The sequence below is a fragment of the Pieris brassicae genome, chromosome 8 (assembly GCF_905147105.1).
Source record: "Pieris brassicae chromosome 8, ilPieBrab1.1, whole genome shotgun sequence".
Lineage (NCBI taxonomy): Eukaryota > Metazoa > Arthropoda > Insecta > Lepidoptera > Pieridae > Pieris > Pieris brassicae.
Genome location: NC_059672.1, coordinates 12,772,311 through 12,790,776, shown reverse-complemented (window position 1 = coordinate 12,790,776; position 18,466 = coordinate 12,772,311). Strand labels below are relative to the sequence as shown.

The window sequence follows — 18,466 nt, the reverse complement described above, 5'->3', positions numbered from 1 at the left end:
ATTATGCAGGTTCAAATTTTAATTTCGGTCGTCTTGCGATAATAGTAAATGTGTATAATTAATATTTTTTTGATTAAATGTTTTCGAAACTGTTTAATTTGTTAGAATGTTTTAAAAACACATTACATTTTTACACATTACATCTTCGACAGATCTAAATAAACATAATGGAAATTGCCAGCGCAAAGGTAATTATAATTTATTTAGATAATTAGTACCATTTCTGTATTATTATCCTTGAATGGCGATACAAAAAAAAACATTTAAATTGTATTGTTTATCTAATTTATAGCAATGAATTATGACATAACAGCTTACACTACTTCACTTATTAGTCAACATGATAGGTGCATGAATAAAAGTATGATAAAACTACTATGAATATTCTTTTATAGAGATTTTCAGGTAGGTTCATTAAAAGTGATTGTTTTTTTAAAAGAATATATTGATTGAAACATCTATAAATTAAGCATAGAAGTTTTCTCTAACTTTAGAAACCTTTCTGAGTTGTGAAATAAATAAACATAAGATTTGCATCAGGTATTTTAAACAGATAGAAATATATTACATATATTTTTTTTAATCATGGTAGTGAAATAAATAGTACTATTACATATGTTAAGCTTGCCTTTTAAATTATTTAATCTTGTTGTAGGCACGTCACCATAGAGTGGTGTTGTGTATACTTGGAGCTAGCAATGTGGCATCACTTTTGGCCGCTCTTCACCTAGTTATTCACCTTAATCCTGAAGATAAGTAAGTTTTTATAAGTGGCATTGGTCAATTGGGATACAAGATATTAATAATATAGTGGGATAAAAAACTAGTATTTGTACTGTATGTCTGCCTGTCATGTTTCTCCATCAAGTATGAATAACACCTATACTTGACTTGCAGACTTGTTTTCATTGTTGTATAGTTTTTTGAGAAACTTCCAGTACGTACCTGTACTGTTGCATCTGAGTGGAAGAACAGGTGTAGGCAGACAGTGTTTGGTCTTAATATGAAGTAGAGACTTTTTTTGCTATGAAATAATACCTAATTTTAATAATGAAGAAAAATAAGAATTTTCGTAATAAATTACGTAAGTATTTTAAATGTTAGCAGATGCCGTGAGCAATTAACATGCTTGCAATATGTGACCTTGTAATGCATAAGCATGAACAAAAATTATTTTTATGTATAATTTTAATCTGTTAAATTCTTAAAGAATGTAAAAGCTGAAAAAAATGTGAAACTGAGGCTGGCTTATATCAATTCAGAAACTTTATACTTGCCTATTAAGTCTTTAGAAAGCTTGCTTCTTACATTATATACTTTCATGGCTTTTATTACGTCGGGCCAACTGTCTCTATGGCTTACTAGCTAACTCTTATTTTGTGTAACCTAGTCATGTATTTGGCATGACATGTTCAGTCTTGAATTTTCAGTGAAATTATTTTAGGCATGGTAGCATAATTATACTTATTATCTTGTGTCTGGTGGCTCAAGCCCTACACATAGGTCACAGCCAGGACTATTATGGAATTTGCTTTAGAAGTGTACACATAGATTCTGTAAGATAAGATAAGATCTGTCTCGAGCGGAGGAGCTTCTTTAACAAAAAACCTGCATAAATGCAACCTAGTATAAATGCAGGATATACAAGATCGAGTCTAACTGTGTAGTAAGTTAGGGTTTTCAATACTAAGTTTGTTTTTGCTGACTTTCGTGCCATGGTGGGCTTGTATGTTTATTATGATTGAATATTGCACTTCAATATGAAAATCGATCATTGTTTTGGGATTGTTAAAAAGAGATCAAGAGTTAGTATCTTTTTAACTGATAAGTAATAATGATACGAATATAAAAATTTGTGCATCATTGACATTTATTGTTGTTATCATCCATTTTAAATAGAAAGTCAAATAAAAGTCACATTTTAAGTGATAAGTGATTATTTATTTTAAAGTACAGGACAAATATGCATATACTAAAATGAATTTTTATAAATTTCAGTTAGGGTTAATTTTTTATTTATATACTGGTATAAACTAAAAATAATGTGTTAATTAATTTCTAAACTACAAGGTTATGAAAACTCTACAAGGTTGTTTTGTAAATATAGCGCTGTTGAATTTCTTATCCTAAACTGGATACGACTTTAAATTTGTTTGTTAATTGCAATAGACACGAAAAAAACACTAGTGATCAAGTTACTTTACGAATTAATTGTATCTAAGACAAAACGTGTGTTTCCTTACAACTGGGTTTAAAATGCAGCTTCTGATTATATCGTTATAAAGATAAAACTCAAAGGTTTGTTAGAGCAAGGGTTCTTGAAGCTTAGACGTTTTCAGTAAATAATTGTGTCACCTGTAATAGGAATGTGTGAAGTTTTCGCTTCCCATGGTGGTTGCAAGAAATTTATTTTCAAAACGTTACTATATACTATATCTATATTAAAAAGATTTTCGTTAGAATAGTATTTTTAAAATACATAGTTTTTTAATACGTCTAATAAGATACTGGCGTTGATTCAAGATCAAAAAGACTTTAATGAATTTTAGACGTTGCCTTGTTCGTGGCACCTTGCATTAATCTCGCAAACAATAAACAGTTTAACGCTATCGATAAGGAATGATAAACTTCATCGTCACGAGTAAAGTTTTATTATGAATAATATTTTACAACGCATACTAAAATACAGCAACTCCCTAAACGAACACTATTTTTGCGCCAAAATAACGTTATAATACGATTAACTTTTTAATTGCTTATCACCTAATAGGGGTATAGGATAATAGTGGATTTTCGAAAATCGAACCCAAAGACTTCAACTGATTTATACGCTAGGCGTGTGTTGTTGGCGCCTAAGGTTTCTTTCGTAGTTTAGTTAAATTATCAAGAATTTACTCATCAGAGACTTTATATATTATATGGGACTACTTTCTTTAGAATCTAAAGTACGTAAGGCTACTCGGCTTTGTTGATAAATACGTGTTCTTACATCCTCCAATTATAATTAAAATAAATATCCGGTCTATCAAAAATTTAGATGTATAGAGGTTTTCGTTTAATTTTTATTCTGTTAATTTCAGAATATCTATAAAACGCGGAACAGCGCTCACATTGCTGGGCTTCGTCTATTTTATGACACTGTTCGAACTATTCAACGTAGCGGCTCTCTTCACTAGTCTCGGAGCGAGGTTTAGACACAAGTTCAGATTGAGTTCGGGCGATGTACTCGATATTACAAACAAGTGAGTATATATACGTAGTTCTAACTTCTAAAAATTCTCTTTATTCAGACTTGGAAGATGATAATTTCGCGCCTGTTTTTATTATTTATACTTTAGAATAAATGAATCTAAAAATATTTGTTCTTTGAATTACAGTAAAGAGTCCACTTATATTTCTCGTTCTGCACTGACAATTCAGACCTAAGACAACTCAATTATAACCGGTTTCAATTGATTTTTTTTGCAATTGAAATACAAATCTATGGATGGTTCATACATTCGCTCCAAGTTCAATGTTTACAGGACATATTAAAAACAATAATATTTCAGATTAGTATCAGCTGTGCAAGCAGCGTTTTCTTGTGCGACAGGCGTGGTAGTCTGTCTCTGGTCATGTACAAGAGATTTGATGCGGTCCTCACATTACATTTCTGAGGCCTACGCGTGGTTCGGTGCGGCCTATTTCTTTTATGACATATGGTCTATGTACATGGTAAGACATTGTGTGGTTTTTAAACTTTTATTGTAAGGTGACACAAATAATATTGTCTTTGTTTTTGGACTCAGATACAATTCTCTCTTACTTCAAAGCCCACGATAATTCAACTATATAGGGTAAATGATTTTATTATATTTTCTTAAGCGATATTGTAATATTGTTGGTATATAATTTTTCAGGTACATGTACACATGACCACCAACTCAAACCGCACTCAACCCACGAAGCAGTCCCTCCCATCTGGTGACGCGTTGGAGTCTCAAAAGAAACCCTCATTTTTTGACTACTGCAAACATGAGCCAGTGATTTTGATGCACCATCTGTTCATTGGTGCCTTCGGATTTCTAGTCATTGTCGTAAGTGCATTGTTAAAAAATAATAGTTTTTGCGTTATCTATTGATTTAATGAATCTATTTATTATTTATTTATTTATTTATTCATTTGGGAAACAAACAGATACATCTCTAAAAGTAGAAGTCAGAAAAGAAATATAAACATAAGAATTAAAGCATTGGATATATCCACAAAAAGTTTCACTGATAAAAAAAAGGATATAAAGCAAAACAAAACGTGACATGACAGAGAACAAAATATTTAAGTAGACAATACAAAGTTTATAGATCGGTAGAACGACAACAAAACACATACTAGTAGCCAAAATAAGAAGAAAGATACAAGGTTTACTACTCGAATAGTTGTTTTAACCTATTCTTAAATGAAGCTGTAGAGGAGTGCGAAAAAAGATCGATATTAGTAGTAGAATCAAAAGTAGAACACATCCTGTGAAGAGGCTCACGGAACCCAATGTTGGTTCTGGGAGTCGGAAGGTTAAAGGTTCTGTACGAGCGTAGAGATCTGGCAGGAATATTGAATCTTATGAGTTCGAGAAGATTTGAACAAGTTAATTCATGTACGCATATTTTTCTTATAATGACACAATCTATCAAACTACGCCTAGTACTCAAAGAAAGTAAATTATATTTTTTTTAAAGTTCGTTGTATTTAGCCCTACCACCGTTCATGCGACAATTTAAAATACGTAAAAATTTCTTTTGTACAGCCTCCAGTTGTGTGACATATATAGCGTAGTAGGGATTCCAGATTGGACTAGCGTATTCCAACTGAGACTGCACAAGCGTCTTATAGAGGTGAATATATGTGGTTTTGTCTTTGAAAGGTTTGGTGACACGCGTTATGAAACCCAACATACGGTAGGCTTTATTAATAATCAAGCCTATGTGTTTATCTAGGGATAATTTGGAGTCAAGATCATCATCCTTATGTACTTAAGGTAGAACGATCATCGAACTAATTTAATTAATTTATACAAATATTCCTAGAATTTATCAATACAATCTAATTTCAATCATTTTAGAGTAATTAAACACATATATTCAATAATTTTGCGCACAATAAGTGCACCTCGGCACCATTGTTACTCGAAATGAAACAACAACATCTCCTCAGTTTACGTGATACAGATAACACAATGCTAACGAATAGTTTCATCCGTTATCCTCAATCTATATCTTCGAAGATAAATGGCTTTGAAATGTGTAAACTATACGTGATGTTACCAAAAATGTGTTGCGTACGTGATACGTACAAGGTCGTAACGTAGGTAACACTTGTACGTAGGGCTTTAATAACTATTGCTTAGTTGCAATATTTTAGCCTAAAATAAACAAAATCGAATCTACACACGCTACTGATTATAAAATAAACATTTCATTTATTGGCAAGATTAAAAAAATATAATTAATAAAATATATATTTAAAGCTTTTGATATACCTTGAAAATATTATATCAACATGCCATGCGTTTCTTCTGACCTCATTAGAACTGACATAGAAAATTGAGAGGCTAACTTCTTGTCTGTTAAACAGAACAGTTCATTGAATTACGGGTGCACGCAAAAGTATTAAGTTTAATACAGATCTTACAGCGATTTTCCACATGCATAGACACCATGTGAATGGATGGCGCAACTGGAAACGTGTTAGTCGTTCACATGGTTCATGACATTCGAGACTGGTTAGGCACAGAAAGCAGATTAGTTGCCTATTAATAAAAAATAAATGTTAATCTAATAGATCCGGATATATCCGGCCTTAGGGTTGTAGCGTCAATGGTTTAATCTCATAAGTACCTTTTTCCAGTACTTTCGCGGTGGGCTGGGCGATTGTGTATTCGGATTCGTCTACCTCATGGAGCTATCCACTCCATTCGTTTCGCTTCGTGGCATCCTCTCCCGTCTTCAACTCAAGAAGTCTCCAGTTTACGTGTACAATGGACTGGCGATGTTGGCCACCTTTCTGGTGTGTCGTGTCCTGAGTCTGCCGTATGTGTGCCTGCTCTACAGTCGAGCTGCTAGTATGACGTATTTTGAGGTAAGCTAACATGTCTTTATAAGGTAATATTTCTAGCACTATAAAGCAGCAAGCAATTTCGTTTCTATAATAAAGCAATAACGTCTTAAACTTTATGTTATGCTATGCCAAAACTCAACAAAATTGGTTCAGTTTGTTGTGATTGAGTAACAAATATTTTTTTAGTTAAACTAATAGTGCTTGTTATAATAAGGTTTTTTCCCACAGGCGATAAAATCCCTACCCACGGGTTGTAAGATATCCATCTGCATCTTACTCTTACCCCAGATTTATTGGTTCTACCTCATGTCAGCTGGAGCTCTGAAACTCTTCTTCAATCGAATCCCCGTTAAACGTAGTTGATTATACAATATTCCTCTGCTTTAGATTTTATGACGTTTAACGCGCGTATGATGCTCGCATGCGTTAATATATAATGTATTCGCATAAAGCATGTTGAGCTGTAGGCTTATATAACAATACAATAACCTAGTCCCTATAAACGCAAATAATAGTCACGTCAAAATCCGTACTTATACACTGGCAACGTATACGTACAGTTTGTGACTATTTCAAATGTGACGCCATATGAGAGGTCCTCAATACGTTAAACCTTGAAAAGGAGATAATTGACATTTGAGAATATCTTATGGTAATGCTAGTCTGACGGTATGTTAATTGAGAATTTAATATTTCGGTTTTATAAAGTTGTGTTTATAGTTTATCTAATAGTTAAAAAGGCAAATTATTTTCTTATTTGGCTTTCGAAATGAATCTGATAAATGATAAAATATTTATGATAATAACTACGAGGTTCCAGCATAGTATTATTTGTTAGTAGCACAAATTGTCTACATTGAATGATAGTGGAAGGTCGAACACTCATTCCCTAGTTATTTCTCATACAATTTACATACATACAAACGCACGAGCCTTTGAAATTGTATGAGACATAACTGGCGCTTATACACGGACAATGCTGTGTAATTTTTGTGCGAAAAAGATTTGTGATAGACATTTCTCGTATAGTTTTCAAATATTTCTTAGTATTTTCTCGTAATAACCTTTTTATTACACGATGAGCTTACAAAGTTCATCAATCTGAGCTTATATGATCGAATATTAACAGTGTTAATAATAGACTATTATTTCTGGTTACCGATAATTAATAATATACCAATTGTTATATTGTATACAAAACTCATTAATGTGAAGCCACTAATTTTCTCCTGTTTCGAACTACACGGAGTATGAAATTAGTATAAGGCTTTTTATGGTAACAAAGGTTCAAAGTTGTGTCATATAAATATAAGAAAATGGTTCGAGAGGCTCTGCAGTATGAATTACGACCGGAACGTTTATTGGGGGTTTCACCTTGAAATAATGATTATTTTGATGTTATTGTGATATACAAATTCGCTAAAACTAAATTCGAAATTGTGAAAGAAAATCAATGATCCTAAATAATTATTTTGGATCTTCTGTAATCAAGGATTACAATATTTTTAGTTGAATGATGTCATAAATGCTTATATTAAAAATATTTTCCTCATAAATGATACAGATTTCGAAATTTGTAATGGCTAACGTCCGCATTCGTATCTCAACTTAGATAAGTCATCCATTGAACTTGGGATCGTGTGTTGGAACGCTAGATAATGTAACCGAACAGTTACCTATAAAGGCCGCGTGAAACTAAGAAAACCAATTGCCATGTACGAGCCGTAGATTTATGTATAGAAAGAAGGGCTGTGATCGATTCCAGGCCATGTAATGTACTTCCTACATAAGAACTTACGACATTTACGTACGAACCTAAGTACGTACGTATGTAGTCCTTGGATGTTAGTAAAATCAGCATGGCGCAAGAAGAAATTTTTGTTTCACAACAAAAAAAACATAATCGATTTAGAAGTACTTTAATCCAAATTAACGGTATCAGTAAATTAGAGCTTGAATATTATTTGTTGTTCAAAACTAAATAACTAAAAGTTATAGGCCTAGTTTGTTAAAATTTCATAGATTTATTCTGTGTTTGGAGCACTCTTTGTATTTTGAGTAAAAGAGTATATTTATGATCGTGTACGTCTGTTGTATAAGATTTTTAACCAATACGTTTTATTAATTAAAAATAATTTGACGAATTAAACATACAACATAGTTGAGGATTTGGCTTTGACAATTATTGCTTGTTTATTAACTGGTAACGTGTTTTAATATAAATTGTTTCGAGGGCCGTGTAGGCATGTCGAGGTTTTGGTTATGGTTGATAGCACGGGTTTTTGATAATAGGGGTAAAGGAGTAAAATTAGTATCTAGTTCTTAAATTGGTTCCAATGGTATGGTGTTTTTAGAAATGCAATACCAGTATTTTCATTTATTGCGTTTATTTAAATCTATATTATTTTACTTTGAATAGCATCGTTTTTTTACACTTTATATAAATCTCAATACAATTTATTGTGATATTATGTTAAATAATGACGCACAACACTACCAGTGTAGTATAGGATATTCATAGAAAACGAGGATTAACCAAGCTTCCATAGTCAGAGACAAGTTAAGTGTCCCTAATCTTTTAAAAACCATAAACCACATGTAATTAACTATAGAAAAGGAATGACTTAACACCATAAAATCCGCCATAGGACAGGGCAGATAAGTTTTGTATTATTTCATATGATCAGTCACAGCCATATTTATAAGAATAATAAATAATTCTTCCATTATTTCCCTAGTATAACATAAAACTTGTCTTTGAATATTATCCGCGTTTCGCTGTCAACGTCAAAGCATGTAGAAAATAATGAATCGATTTTTTTTAATGTTTAGCCTTGTTTTATACTGCTTGACGTTACAACGTACTTTCCGAACACTTTGGCCACTATTTATTGATATAACGGGTATATACGAGGTAAATCAATTCGAAACGTCTTATGAGTATTTGTAAATCTATCGTAAGGTTGCTTTACCAACCCATCTTTAAAGCTTTTATTTAATACCTATTGTACCTATTAAATTTTAGCAAATTTCTCTAATGCTTATAATTTTTAATGTTGGTAAAGCAAATTTGTGAGTAGGACATTGTGTTAGGTCTCTTACGATATATTAATGTCTAGAATGGTGCTTGCTTATCGAGTTGTAGTTGTATTGGATGTCTAGAGCTAACTTTGCCCCAATCTTCTAATAAGCTTGTTAAATTATTATTTACCAAGCGAAAAAGTTTGAATTTGTTTAAGTAAATTTTTCAATTACAAAAAATCTCTACGCACTATCATCAATATTGCGCCATCCCGCTGTGGCACCTATATTTTTGAGATGCGTATTCGTATTCTTAAGCGCTTGATTTATTTTTAGACAGAAAAGAAGAATTAGTACGAAAAAATTAAATTGTATTATAAAAGCTGAATACTAAATATTCAATTCGGGTAAAGTTAGCGATTTGTATTTGGTATTAGATCTGAGTGGTTTAAGGTAACGTTTTCCTCCATGATGAAACTTCCACTTTTCACTTTGCATTTTATATTTTTATATTAATTTACGAGTATATGTTAGATGGATTTTATAATTATGCCTTTTTTTCACATGAATCATAATTTAACTATTGCCAATAGAAATAAAAAAAAAGATTCCATCTAATATTCATTCACAGCTGTGATTGCATTAATTTTAATTGAAAATATAAAACTGTATATGATGTACGTGGACGGAAAAAATATTGGAATGCAAAAATTATAACATTTTATTGGTTTGTGTACTAAAATAGTTGAAAATTTGACGCGTTATTTCAAAATTATCAGAGAAAATAAAAAAACAAAACATTAAACAGCTAATGCAATAAAGCCTCGAATATGACATCGAACGAATTTTAGATAACGTTATAATTGTTGCGTTCCAATATTGTTCACGTTTTTAATAATATGAAGAAGTATCGCTTTTTATTTAAATGTTATATACTAATTTAGTAGCGATTATTGAAGGAGGCCTTTATTTTTATTTATTTTTGTGGATGTTTTAATAAAATATGTATAATGAACGGCTGCGGTTTTATTTTTAATTTCCCTGCTAAGTTCATTGATATTTAATCTCTACATACTAAAACTTTTTTACTTTAAGTTCAATCAGAAAGAAATTTAATTAAATTATTGATCTCTATATATATAGTAATAGTTGTATATTTATAAAGTTAAGGAAGCCAATCAGAAGATGTGATAAAATACAAACACTGTCAATTGACATACACGCTTATCTCAAAAACTGCTGAACGGAAATTTTTACCGTTTTTATATACATAAAATAATAAAAAAAATTATATAAAGTATTAAGTTACATTATTTCGAGAGGGTCCAATAACATAATTCATAATTATTTCAAAACTCTTAAATGCAGATTAATTTTAGCTAGGTAGTTTTGACTTACCCACTGTAATACGATCTCAGATAACAAAAAACTTTTCGACTGGGTATCGGAGGATATAATTAGAGACTAGGTACTGTTAAAATTTTCAATAAACCTTCGCGATTCCTTTAAGGTCTCTGCAGTTAGGCTATGGAATTCACTTACCGAGCCTATTCGCTTAGCTCCTTCTCTTCTCTATCTTCCTTTAAATTTCTTGTGTACAAACATTACCTGTCCACATCGTATCCCTAACTTTCTTACTAACTACTAACTGACGTGAGACTTATCTTAAATTAACGTGATTTATGTGTCTTTTTACTTTCTATTTTTAATGTAACATCTTTTTAGTTTAGTTTTGTTTTTTTTTGTTCCTGATTAGTTTTGTCTTAATAACTGTGTATAACATGTATTTTGGCACTACTTGCCTATCTTATGTAATTTAATACATTTTTATTTATTTATTTCTTTACTCAAAGTGGTTGCCTGGAAGAGATCGCTCGAAAGCGATAAGGCCGCCAGTGCCGTCGCCCTCCTTTAGATTTAATTATGTTCAATTTTTTTTATATTGTAGTGTAACGAAGTGTTAATAAAAAATAAACAATAAATAAATTTCAATAAAAGAGCTTTATCGAGCGGTTCGTTACATTATCTATATTGGTTAAAGGTAGGTACTTTGTGGTGGGTGTGGTGGGCTATAAAGTATGTTGTGGCAGATGTGAAATGATTGATATGAAGGTGATACGTATTTACTGTTTCGTCAATAAATAATATATATTTCTGGTAAATAGTTTAATTAATTAAAAACATCGCTATTTAGCAATAAAATTATTCAATTGGCAAATATTTGATGTGTTCGATTTCCTTAGTTTTTCCAGCAACCTTCTTGTATTTCTTTAGGTTAACCTCCACTCTCACCTTGACCTGTAACTTCTTTAATAGTTCGGAGATATCGTCATCATCATCATCTTCCTCCTCCTCCTCTGGAGTTTCATCTGGTTTTTCTGGTTCTGGAGTAGGCTCGGGGGTGGATTCTGGAGTTGGCTCGGGGGTGGGTTCTGTAGTTGGCTCGGGAGTGGGTTCTGGAGTTGGCTCGGGGGTGGGTTCTGGAGTTGGCTCGGGAGTGGGTTCTGGAGTTGGCTCGGGGGTGGGTGCTGGTGTTGGGTCATCCAAGGATTCAAAGTCGACATTAGTGACCTCTTGGAACCAGGATAGGAATGGACCAGGTCGAATGAAACCTAAAAATGTATGTAATAAAGCAAGTTAGTATTTATAACTCATGACACCAGTAATACACATATTTCAACTGGCTTTATATTCTAAGAGGCTGCGTGATGACTAACCTCCAGGATGTCCAGAGTGGCAACCTCCAGATGCAACTCCAGCTACGAAGGAGGTGACTCCCACCAAGGTTGGGACACCGTCTTTGTATTGTACTAAGGGACCACCACTGTCACCCTGAAATAAAATACTTTTTTAAAACACTACGTAGGTCATTAGTTTTAGTTTCAAGACCAGTTTATATATTTTTAAAAGTAGCTCTTCAAGTTGGTGGTTTTATCACCAATAGGATATCTATTGGGTCATTCAAGCTTCAACCTAACACACGTTGATTAAAATGACAAACATTTGCGCAAAATGCAGGCGACATTAAATTACCTGGCAAACAGATTGTGAGGTGACGTTGTACCAACGTGCGCAAATAGTATTGGAGTTGACAATTCTGCTTGTGAAAAGACTTAGACACAAAGCGTCGTCAACGCCGCGGAGGTATGTCCATTGTAGGGTTGTTGCTGCTGCAGCTATAATTTATATAATATTTAATTAAATGTATAACCATAAACATGATCCCTTGATCTTAAAGGTTTTTTTTAATTCTCTCAATGTATCATACATATACTAGATAAGAGCATACTGCCCTTACAACATTTAGCATGAAATATGTTTTATGTATTTAATGGAATGTACGATTTTTAAATATCATTCATCTTATACCTTGGGTCCAAGTCCTTCCCCATCCGCTAGCAATCAGTCTCTCTTCAGAATAGTCACTGAATGCCTCAGTGGACGGCTGAATCCTCACCCTTTGAACGTTTGCTTAAAATATTCAAAAGGGGTTACTTACAAAAAGTTAAGTCAATCAATTTTAGTTCTGTAAACAATATACTCTTACTATCACTTATCATCTGCTTAAAGTAGGTAGTATAGGTAGCTCTCAAAATACTTATACAGACAAGTCAAATACATGAGTAAATATTTGAATAAAAATCTGAAGTTTAATATTGTATCGTGTTTAGACTTTAAACTTACAGCTGAATGTAATTGGAGAGTTCAGTTTTATAAGAGCGACGTCATTAGGCTGCACAGCTCCAGGATTGTCTGAACTGTAGGTGGGGTGGTTGTACCAGTCCCATGAGTCGGATATGTACTCTGCTGAGTTCATCTCGATGAGACCCGCACGTACCGTAATTTGACGGTTGCTGCAAAAATTTAATGTCATAAGCAATGTAAACATTTCAGTTGTATTTCTATTTCTATAATCTGTCATTGAAGACTTATCAGCTCCATATAAGTAGAGATATTAGGTATGTTAACATACTTAGCTGTACAATGAGCTGCTGTGATCACCCATGATTCGTGAATAACTGAACCTCCACAGCCCAATATTCTGAAGGTCTGGTCGATGGCTCTTAAATGCGCCTGGTACGGGAACTGACCAAGGGCAGCGTCGTGGCCCGACACAATGCGGCCTTGGATTTGTTCTGTAATGCATGTCTGTTTACTTACTTGTAACAAATACTTTGGATTATTTTTAGGAATATTACAAAAAAAAAAGGAAATGGCCGAGTCTTTTTATTAATTATTACGAAGACGAAACTAAAAATAAATAGCATTTACGCAATTATAGTTTGATATTAGCTTACCTTTGATCTCAATAATCTTCTTTATCTAATTGTGATTCTTAGTATTAATAATTAAAATATAATTTAAAACAAAGGTGACCAAAAGTTTGTAAATAATTATGACGCTGTAGCTCTAATTTTATCAACCTTATTTGTATTAGTCTGTTTTCTATTTTATCGAACATTGTCTTTGGAAATGATATTCACGTATTTATCGCAAATTACGTTTCATATAAATAATTTCTTATTATCATTGTTCGATAGTTTTAAATTCTCATGATCGAGTGATCTATTTGCGATAAAATTATTATCAGATTTAATGTTTATAATCAGTTAATTTAACTGATTAAATAGTGAAAATTCTGATTTCTTTACAATGTGATTAAATATTTATTTGTATTGTGTAAATATAATAATTATTTTAAACTACATTGATGAAGTAGAAAGAATTGAACGCCATTTAACGAACCATTTTTATTAAGGAGGCTTAAACTGTTTTTCTATCAAATAATAACATGTATTTTTGCACTTCTTGCCTATCTAATTTAATACATTTTTTTCCTTTACTCACAGTGGTTGCCCTCCTTTTGATTTAATTATGTTTAATTTTTTTAGTATATTTTAATGTAACGAAGTGTTAATAAATAAATAAATAATACAATAATAATGCCACTCCATTATTTCTTTAATTAGGAAAGGAAGGACCAGGAAAGGAAACCTCGAAACAATGGGGGTTTGCAATTGGAAACCGGAAGCTCTGGATAGATTGCGATGGCGAAGTGGACAAGGGGCTGTATAAACATTGATGATGATGATTTATTTGAAGTTTAATTGCGTTGAGCTACAATATTATTGGCCTCACATCCATTTGTTTGTATATTCCAATATTTATGACACTGAAGATAACTTACCGTATTCTCTTACATTTTCTACAAAGTCTACGTTGGCCCTAAGGGTCGTTGAAGCCTGCAAATAAGGCAAGAAAATGTTATTACAATTATTATGTCTACGTTTTCTTGTTTTGCTTGATTACGGCAGATATCTTTTATCATTGATACGTACTTGTATATATGTAGATATTAAACTGGGATAGATTCTTAAATGAACGCCAAACTGATTTAATTATTATAAGGGCTAGCTTTCTGTTATTATCTAAGGCAATATCCTCGAAGAAATATTTCAGATATAAGAAAATAATGTCTGGCAGGCCTTGAGTTCGAAACTTTATTTTGTTTTGTCTATTTGTAATGCAATGTTCTTAAAAAACTCGTGTTGCTCCCACGAGAATGTAAGTGCGTGCTCCTATTTCACCAAGCCTACTGCTAATACAGGACAAATCTTTGTTTTTAATATTAATTACCTAACTATTAATTACTTAAGATGTCATGTGGAACATGGTGTAACGTTTACAGATCCTTACAAAGATTGTGTAAAACAAAAATCTTGGCGTTTATAATATTGGCGTTGGCGTTTATAGTGGCGGAGAGTTTTTTGCCATTTCTTCTCTCCCGTTCTACGCCGTTAATTTGAGAACTGCCAGTAAATGTAAAATTAGAAGCATTCAGTATTTAATATGTATTTTTTATTGACATTCAAAAGTTCAAAAGTGTGTTGTACAATATTACGTTTATTTATTTAAATTTTGTATACCTCTAATAAAATTTGTAAAAAACGGAATACATTTAACAGACGCTAAATTACTTTGAAACAATTTTCAGACATATAAATGTCATTAAAAATACCCCTATAAAGCTTCATAAAACAAAATATTTGCTCATTTTTTTTATTCAGTTTACATACTTAAAGTATTAATACCTACGCTTATCTACAGTATGGTGTCAAAACTTACCACGATGCCCGCTAGGGCTATTAGAAGTACTAGTTTGCTCAACATGCTGTCACCCACTATTATCGTCGGCATTTCTTATTAAGATTCAACTTAAATACTACCGTCATAACATTAATTAGCGAGATAAACATATTAATCAGATATCACTGATAATATATTTTTATGATAAGACTAATGTTCTTGGCCCTGAATACCACGAAAATCTAGCTTTATTATAGACTCCTTTGTTGATCCTTATCACAAAATAGAATGATATTCAGTTGTTAGGTTATGTATGTTAATTCATTTATCCATCCGAGACATTTACAATTTAACCAATGAGCTTAACAGTTTATTCGAAACAGAGATCATGCCTAGAATGTAAAAAAGAGACATCGCTGTCATTAGGGCCGCATTCAGATTCAGGTTCATTCAGGTCTGGAGGCCTCGGGACAACACACGTATGGAGGCCCCCTGACCTGTTACTTAGTATTGAAGTTATTTTCCAATTAAAATGAACAGTTTCAATTAATAATTTATTGAGAAACCAAGTAAATTATTTTAGTATTTAACAAACATATACAAATATATGATAAGAAAAGTTGTTTACTAGTCAGAATTTTTCAAAGTCTATTGTGGCCTCAGGGCTGTAGCCCCTAAATCCGATCCTGGCGATCAGTTAAAGATGAAGTAGACTTGAAATTTGAATATAGTCTTGCTGATTGTACTCATTAGGCAAATTAAATACTTTAAAAAAGTGATTGAAGTTTATAGTCATAGAATATTTTATTTTCATTAAAAATATTAAGCATTAATTTTACACATTTTCTGTTCACTATATGACCAAATGTTAATGAAATTTAAACTCTGAGTTTGATATTAACAAATTTATTCATTTCTACGATCCTAATGGAATATAATATTATAAACTAGACGCTATGTATGAACGTAGCAATCTTAAAATCATATCTCGGATTATATAAAGGCGACAAATAATTATTAGACGAAAAAAGTATTTTCTATAAATTCTTTAATAAAACACTTGTCAACTTAATTGTAATTGAAACAATACATTTGTTAGTAAAAATGAGTTATCTATACTATATTATAAATATCTGCATTAGTATTATGCGAGTAGTTGAATAGTTAGTTTTTTTTTTGAAACGCGCTAATTTCAGGACTATTTGTTCGACAGAATAAAATCCGTCTGTGTGTTGGATAGGCCATTAAGGAAGGCAATTGGATATATAAAATCACGATACAGCATATCAATACAAGCATCAATAGAAATGTTACAAAGACAAAATATGATAAAATATTCCGTATTGGGAGATTCCGTTCCATGTAATACGCCAACGATAAGACAAAAGTTATCACATTATTAAAAGTCGTGTACGATGGAATTACTTAAATCAATTAAGTATTTGCGAAGCTCTTTCATAGACATAAATAATTATCCTAATTATTAAAAGAATTTAATTTTGAACAAAATTGCCTTAGAGTTTGTATGGAAAGAGAACCATCGGTTAATGCATTTGAGGTATCAGCAGTGCAAAGTTACCTTTTTTGTTATGTGTATCTACAACTACAAACGAAAAAGTTTGCAATTGTTAAAGTAAATTTTTGAATAACAGAAGCTTTCTACGTACTATCAATAATATTGCGCCACTAGTTACCAAGGCATAACCCTTGGTAATCGCTGACGTTGCACTCAGCGATTTCGCCGACTATAGTTTATTTGAAAGTTGATTATTGTATTCGTATTATTTAGATTTAGACCAGTCTTGTAGTAGATTTCAAATTGAAAAGACATATAAATAAATAAATTCTTTTTTTAATGTCTTTTCGGTCTGCCTGAACATAACTGGCGCAGTCGGTAGGATTGCACGTTTAACTAGGAAAACCGCGAATCAAAGTCTTCAAAGTCCCCTGGTAAACGTCGACTCCCTAGTCGCGTTACTGCAATCCAAAGGAACCTCATCAAGGGCGGTCACCGAGATCCACGCGGGTACACCTGGAGCATTGGGCGTTCCCTCGTGCTGCTACGAGACTCGACAAGAAATGCAGTTGCTGGTCTGGTGAGTACTCTCGCTAAGCCAAGTTTCCTGCTCTATTTCCTGTTTAAACCTAAAATCGGTTTAAAACTTTAACATTATAACAATAGGCTATTGTCTTGTTCTCACATCGGACGGACATTCCTTAGCGTCACGTTACGCGTATTGTTAAGTGTAAGCGGATCTACATAGAAATTGTTATATATTTTTATAACTTTATTAATTCATATTGTTACGAAGACGGGCCGACTGCAATGTTTCTAGATTTTTCCACTACTTAGAGAACTTTTCAGCAGACTGTTATATGATTTCTGACCGTTTCAGGAGAGGGTTAATCACATATTAGAAATTTGTAATTTCCATAATGTTACCCTAGTTTTCAGGAAGCTGAAACCTTTTTTCAGTCAGTTTCAGAACATGTGTAGTCGATTGGTGCAGTTAGAAGGAATATTCTAGACCAAACTTTCTAGGTGTGAGACAAGGACGAAATGATACGAGAGAGAGAGAGAGAGAAGATCAGAACTTTCTCGAAACTAGACTGAGCACTCTAGAACGCCGACACGACAAGGACGGAGCAACGTGCGAAAGAGACAAAGAGTGCGGACGTTCTAGAATTGTGCAATCGCTACTCAGTAGCAAGCCCGCCTAGAAAGTTCTCGAATATTGTTTAGAATTATTCCCAGGGATATATAAGCGAGCCGAAACGCGACTAGTCGCCTTTAGTTTGGAATGCGATAACAAGAGAGAAACACCGAAGCAATAAAGTGCGAATAAAGTGAATACAAGTGATAAAGTACTGTGTGAAGAGTGCATAAGTGAAGTAATAAGTGATTGTTTTTGTGTGCTATAAGTGCATTTCTGCAATTAATTTGTGCTCATAAATTCCTCATTTGATTTACCAATAAATAAACCCTTGAAGAAATCCACGGCATTTTCTATCCGATCCCCTAGCTCGTAACATTTTGGTGTCAGAAGTGGGATAGAAACATGCCAATTACTCCAAGGGAGAATCAAGAGGAGTCTGTGGCAGAGTCTCCAGCTGCGGAGGGAGTGCAGACAAGGGCGCAATCAGCACGCGACGCCGTCCGGCGACAAAGTTTCGATGCAAACCGCGGGATGGTTACCTCTGTGGGGAAATAATGGGAGAATATGAGGTTTTCATGCCCTAAAAAAGATCTCAGAGGCGAAATAAAGA

General features: G+C 32.8%; 2 protein-coding genes across 2 annotated transcripts; one reads left to right on the top strand and one right to left on the bottom strand.

Moving 5' to 3' along the window:
• The first annotated feature begins 15 nt into the window (after window positions 1-15).
• LOC123712928 (TLC domain-containing protein 3A) lies at window positions 16-10,127 on the top strand. Its single transcript, XM_045666315.1, has 7 exons — window positions 16-188; window positions 656-756; window positions 3,081-3,242; window positions 3,552-3,714; window positions 3,900-4,076; window positions 5,882-6,112; window positions 6,320-10,127. Exons 1-7 carry the CDS (start codon window positions 168-170, stop codon window positions 6,452-6,454), a joined length of 990 nt encoding a protein of 329 aa, XP_045522271.1. The 5' UTR covers window positions 16-167; the 3' UTR covers window positions 6,455-10,127.
• Window positions 10,128-11,263: 1,136 nt separating this feature from the next.
• LOC123713111 (collagenase-like) lies at window positions 11,264-15,321 on the bottom strand. Its single transcript, XM_045666618.1, has 8 exons — window positions 15,239-15,321; window positions 14,301-14,355; window positions 13,086-13,248; window positions 12,797-12,966; window positions 12,482-12,583; window positions 12,146-12,288; window positions 11,830-11,944; window positions 11,264-11,724 (listed from the first exon to the last, which is right to left on the bottom strand). Exons 1-8 carry the CDS (start codon window positions 15,308-15,310, stop codon window positions 11,315-11,317), a joined length of 1,230 nt encoding a protein of 409 aa, XP_045522574.1. The 5' UTR covers window positions 15,311-15,321; the 3' UTR covers window positions 11,264-11,314.
• Window positions 15,322-18,466: the final 3,145 nt, after the last annotated feature.

Bases quoted from the DNA above. Each gene is read 5' to 3' on its own strand.
- LOC123712928 (XM_045666315.1), top strand. From the start codon at position 168: ATGGAAATTGCCAGCGCAAAG. The intron at 3,243-3,551 runs GTGAGTATATAT...ATAATATTTCAG, and splicing joins GTACTCGATATTACAAACAA to ATTAGTATCAGCTGTGCAAG. The intron at 3,715-3,899 runs GTAAGACATTGT...ATAATTTTTCAG, and splicing joins ACATATGGTCTATGTACATG to GTACATGTACACATGACCAC.
- LOC123713111 (XM_045666618.1), bottom strand. From the start codon at position 15,310: ATGCCGACGATAATAGTGGGTGACAGCATGTTGAGCAAACTAGTACTT. The intron at 12,289-12,481 runs GTATAAGATGAA...TATAAATTATAG, and splicing joins GGGAAGGACTTGGACCCAAG to CTGCAGCAGCAACAACCCTA. The intron at 11,945-12,145 runs GTAATTTAATGT...ATTTTATTTCAG, and splicing joins CCTCACAATCTGTTTGCCAG to GGTGACAGTGGTGGTCCCTT.